At 58.7% G+C, this 5,224-nt stretch overlaps 1 protein-coding gene across 1 annotated transcript in view; it reads right to left on the bottom strand.

Annotated features, from left to right (window-relative positions):
• Window positions 1-2,402: 2,402 nt before the first annotated feature.
• Window positions 2,403-5,224, bottom strand: part of LIN28A (lin-28 homolog A) — an 11,264-nt gene continuing 8,442 nt past the window's right edge. The window contains exons 3-4 of the mRNA XM_033519612.1: window positions 3,618-3,802; window positions 2,403-2,664 (exon numbers count right to left, since the gene is read on the bottom strand). Coding sequence (XP_033375503.1) covers window positions 2,451-2,664; window positions 3,618-3,802 — 399 coding nt within the window. The 3' untranslated portion in view covers window positions 2,403-2,450. The remainder of the gene's footprint in view (window positions 2,665-3,617; window positions 3,803-5,224) is intronic.

Here is a 5,224-nt window from a genome sequence, read left to right as displayed (position 1 = left end):
AAGGGGGCAGCAGTTTCCTTGGCACAGCCGAGGTGCCAGGGGGAGGCCAAGAGCCACCCCCCACCCAAGGCTCTATTGCATTTACCCCGTCAGTCTAAAGCTGTTTTCCTGAAGCAGTTTTGTACAGATCCTGTTGCCAGTCAAGAACTAAAAGTCCTTCCCCCCTGTCCCAAGAAGAGACCACCACCTCACCCTAAACTACTGGAGCAGGGCAGGGAGCAGCTGGGGCTCTCCATCCCCCTCAATGCCCATGTGCTGGGGGTCACTGGGCTCCAGTGAGTTCCCCCAGAGTCCCCCATCCCTGGGGATGGAGTCGGTGCTCCTGTCTGATCCTGCCCTGCCCCACATCTAAACCTATTGCTACTAAAAACCAGCAGGAAATGTGCCCAGCACAGCCAGACACCCTCCCTGGGAAGGCTCCAGCCACGCCCCTGGGCTGCAAGAGGGGTGTTCATACCCCAAAACCTGGGACCCAGAGCTTCCCCCAGCCATGGTGAGTCAGCATTTGAGGAAAGCCAGGAAGGGGAAAAAGATGGAGCAGTTGCACCTCCCTCGGAATCAGAACTGGGTTCCCTGTCCCAGGAGGTGATGGACAGCCAGCCCTGAGCTCGAGGGTGAGGAAGGACAGGGATTGAGGGTAACCCTGTCTCCCAACACTCTCTGGTCACTGTCTGCTCTTCCTCTGCCCCCTGGATGGGGCTGGGACCCCCATCCTGACCCCCAGCCACACGGCACCAGCCTGCTGGGAGCCTGTGTGACATCCCAGCCCACGGAGGACACAGGCACAGGTGCACTGGAGGGTTCCCATCTCTCCAGACAGGACAGAGAAACAGAGGACAGTCCTCAAAAGCCACCAGGCTGGGAGAAATCCAGGTCCTGGGGAGCCAACACAGGCTCTTAGCACCTATTCCCTGCCCATGGCTCTGCCTGGCTTCTCCATCCCCACACACGGACCCACAGAGCCAAATGCCTCCATCAGTGCACAGGGAAGGGAAAGAAACCATTAAAATACAGTTCAAAAGAAAAAAAAAAAATCCCAAACATACCAAAAAAACACATTTGAAAAGCTTGACAACACATCAGCTCACCTAGCAAACATCCAGTGAGGTAGATCTACACTTCCAATACAAACTTCATAATTTCTTTGTGCTGTTAAAAAAAACCCTCCTCTCTGTCCAGCACTGGGCTACAGAGGCATTTTATCCCTGAGATTGCTCGAATACCTGAGAATAAGTTGCAGGAATTATGTCCTTTCTCTCCTTTTTTTTTTTTTTTTTTTTTTTTCCTTTTCTTTTCTTAAAGATTAAAATATACAAAAATACAAACCCAGAATATTTATATAAAAAAGAAAAAAAAAAAGAACGACAAACCCAAAACAAAGACAACAAACAAACCCAAAGATACGTCATTCACGCACGTCCTAGTGCAGCTTTCACTTGGCCTTGGCTTCGGCACGGCCGGGGGGCTCCCCGGGAGAAGGGGGGTCCACCGGGGCCAATAAATAAAGGCAAGACTTGGGAAGGGCTGTGGGGAGGGGGAACAGCAGCCACTAACCCGGGACAGGCTGGTCCCCTGTCCCTGGGGAGGCTCAGCCCCACAGCCAGCGGGTTCTGCAGCGTGGGGAGGGCAGGAGGAGCGGAGGTGTTTTCCCAGCTCCGCGTTCTGGAGGCTGGGAGAAGCCCGAGAGGGAAAAGCTGGCTGCGTCAAACACCTCGTGCCCTCTGGGCTGGCACCTGGGGAGGATGAGGGGGAATAAAAGTGGTTTTCTTTTGGCTTGCTCTCCCCCAGGCTGCAGCCCGCAGCACACAAACAGGGGGTGTTAGTCCAGCCCCGAGAGATGATCCATTTCCTCCCAGACTGAGCCCAAATCTGAGCTCTGCTGCTGGCAGCAATGGAGCACCCATGGAAAAACCGTAAATCCTCACACCCCGCTGCAAGTGAGAAGCCAGGAGGAGCAGAGGGACCCGCGGGACCGGCCCACGGGCGTGTCCCTGGTGCTGCACAGGCAGCCTTTCCCTCGGCCTCGCTCCCGGGGCAGGCACAGGAGCGGGGCCAGCTCATCCAGCCCGTGCCGGAGCCCGTGTGAAGCTCAGCAGAACAAGGAGCCGTGAGCTCCTCCCTGGGATTCCTCCCCTCTGCTCCTCCTCCCCAAGGCACGACCGCCTGGCTTAACTTAGGGAAAGAATAAAGATTCATCAAATTTGGGGTTTCTAGCGGGAAGAAGCGTGTTGGGTGCTGCCTTCCCCCGTTTTGGAGCAAGCCATCCTGATGCTAACAGGGCTTTTCCCAGCCTGGGCATGGGGGAAAGGTCTGTGCAGGGACACCAGGTCCCCGCTGCCAGCACTGCCACCTGCCCTCCCCAGCCCTTCCCCTCCGAGCCCCGCCGCTGCCCCTCGCCTTGCCAAAGCCTTCTCATCCCGGTGGAATCCCCCTCTCCCTGCCACCCACCATCATTCCCGGCTCTCGGGGAGGAGGCCCGAGCTGTGCATGTCCTCCTCCTCTCGGAAGTAGGCGGGCTTTCCCTGCGAGCTGGGGGACTGCTGTGCTTTCGCGGGGCAGTTGGCCACCATGTGGCTGATGCTCTGGCAGAAGTGGCACTTCTTGGGCTGCGGCGGGAGCTTGCACTCCTTGGCGTGGTGGTCCAGCCCGCCGCAGTTGTAGCACCTGTGGGAGGGGAGGAGAAATAAAATGAGGCGGAAGGATGCTGTGACTGCCAGGGACCCGTTTGGCTTTTCAGCCAGAGCTGGGCTCGGCTTTTAGGGTGGGTGGTGGCCCCAGGGTTGGTCCCTGCAGGGCGGCAGCTCCGGCACGGCCAGCTGGGGCTCAGTGGTGCTGCTGGTACCCAGGAGATGGCAGCAAACCACTGCACTGAAGCCACACACCGGGGACAAAATCGGGATGTTGGGGGTTCCACCCCCATCTCTGGCTCCATCAGTGTCCTGGCTGCCGTGTCTCCAGAGCCCACTCCCGGGAACAGGCACAGGAACAAGTGACACCCCCAGTGGTGGCTTCTCACAGGGCTGTGCCTTGCAGCACTCGTCCCATGGGTGCCACCCTCACACCGGAGCCGTGCGAGCAGAGGGACCTGCCTTGTGTCCATTTTAAATCCTGCATCTGTGCAGGATGGCCACAACCCCTTTTCTCTTCCTTCTTCCTTCACAATTCCTGATTAATTTTAAACCCCGTTTATGAGAACAGCTGACTGGGGTGGAACAGCATCCAGCCCACTGGGAAAACTGGGGCGAGGCAGCTGGGATGGAGAGGACAGGAGAGGATGGCAGGGGGGGATGAAGGACTGGCCAGGAACTTGCCCCGGGGTTCCCATCCCACCACGGGAGACCCTGTCAGGACGTCTGGCTATTTCCTTCCCACAAGGAAAGGCTTCTCTTGGAGAAAACTCCCCCAAGCCCAGCACGGCTCCCCGGGCGAGGGGAGCACTGCCCGGGGTGTCCCTGACCTCTGCTCCTTCCCTGCTGCTCCCCTGCCCTTTCCCCACCGAGCTGCATCTGCCACTCATTACGCACCGCAGGAATCTGCTTTCCCAGTCAGGGGTCGCTGCCCATCGCAGGGTGCCCGGGCAGCTCCCGGTGCCCACGGGGCTCAGCCCCAGCCCTTACCGGTCTCCTTTCGATCTGCGCTTCTGGAGGCTCTTCCCTTTGGGCCTCCTCTCGCTGCCGATGCAGAAGACGCCCCCGGGGCCGGTCACCCGGATGGACTCCAAACCTTTGGATGATTTCTTGAAGGTGAACTCGACAGCTTCGCCCTCCTTCAGGCTGCGGAAACCCTCCATGTGGAGCTTGCTCTGGGGGGCACAGGGGGAGGATGGGGGTCAGCAGAGCTGGGGGCTCTCCAGGCACAGCACAAAGCCCTCCTGCAGCACAAGAGCTGCAAATGTCCCCCTCTGCCTGTCCCTCGGTTTTCCTTTTCTGGAAATACAGAAGAATCTCGAGGCTTGGCACAATGGGAGGAACCCAGCTTGTGGCAGGCCCTTAGCAAGGCCAGCAGGCTCACCTCAATTCAAGCCCTTTAACTGCCTGCAATAATTAATTAAGCAGCCATTTGACACAGGATTATCACTGCTGGGAGCTTCTCCCATTCTTTCCAGGAACACCACATCGGTTATCACCACACAATCAAACTAGGGCAGCCAAGAAAAACCCAGGCTGGGGAGGGGGACTGAGAGCTGACAGGAAAACACACTCCACTTTCAGGAGCTCTTGTCCATTTTAGCAGAACAAATCCCTAAGGAGCAGAGCTGGGTGAGGCAATTCCCAACCCCCCTGTGCCGGGAGCATCCCTGGCTGCTCTGCATCCCGGGCAGCAATTCCAGCTCGGCATTCCCGCAGCTCTGCCAGCGGAGCCAGAACGAGCACGAGCAAGGAATGAAGGGGAATTTGCTGGCAGAGGGAGGAGCAGCTCCTGCCGGCTGGGGATTCCCAACGCCTGCGCGGCTGCAGCACCACCCTGCATTTATGAATGGAGCATCTCCCCCATTCATGGCCCGGAGAGTTCCCGTCACATGGGCCGTGTTCTCCCATTCTTCCCGCACCGAGCATCCCTGTGGCGGCTGCACGGGACGGGTCTGCTCCCATCCCCACCCCAAACCTCACCGGGAGCCCCCGAGGAAACACCCCATGTAAAAGCAGAGAGGGAAGAAATGGAGTTGCTGGGTTATAGGAGTGGATTTTTGTCGGCAGGGTCTTTGTGGGATGTCCGTGGGCACGAGAGAAGTGGGAACAGAGCTGAGCTCGAGGAACAGCCCTTAAGACCCCTTTTTCTGCTGCTTTTCCCCTCCCTTCCTGTGCCTGGGGGTCCAGCTCAGGGTGGAACAGACCCCATGTGCTGGCCACGTCACCCCCATGCCCTGGATCCCCTTGACTGCTGGGATGGGCTCCAGAGTGGCCACACGGGATCCTCCTTTGCTCCCTGACCTGCTCCTGCTGCCTAAAGGGAGAGCCAAACCCTGAGCTCCGAGGTCCCAAACGACAGCAAGGACAGGACAGGGTCTCACAGCCACCTCTGCCCACCCAGGGCAGTTCCAGCAGCACCAGCCCCTGGCAAACCCCCAAACTGCTCCCCACCCCCAGCCCAGCTGCATCCCCCAGGCAGGAACTCTGTGCCTGAAGCACCAGCACATCCCAGAGGTGCCTCAGCACATCCCAGAGGTGCCTCAGCACATCCCAGAGGTGCCTCAGCACATCCCAGAGGTGCCTCAGCACATCCC

This window comes from Parus major, chromosome 23, assembly GCF_001522545.3.
Source record: "Parus major isolate Abel chromosome 23, Parus_major1.1, whole genome shotgun sequence".
NCBI classification, from domain to species: domain Eukaryota; kingdom Metazoa; phylum Chordata; class Aves; order Passeriformes; family Paridae; genus Parus; species Parus major.
Note: the sequence above shows the minus strand (reverse complement) of the source record. Positions and strands in the feature narration are given on the sequence as shown.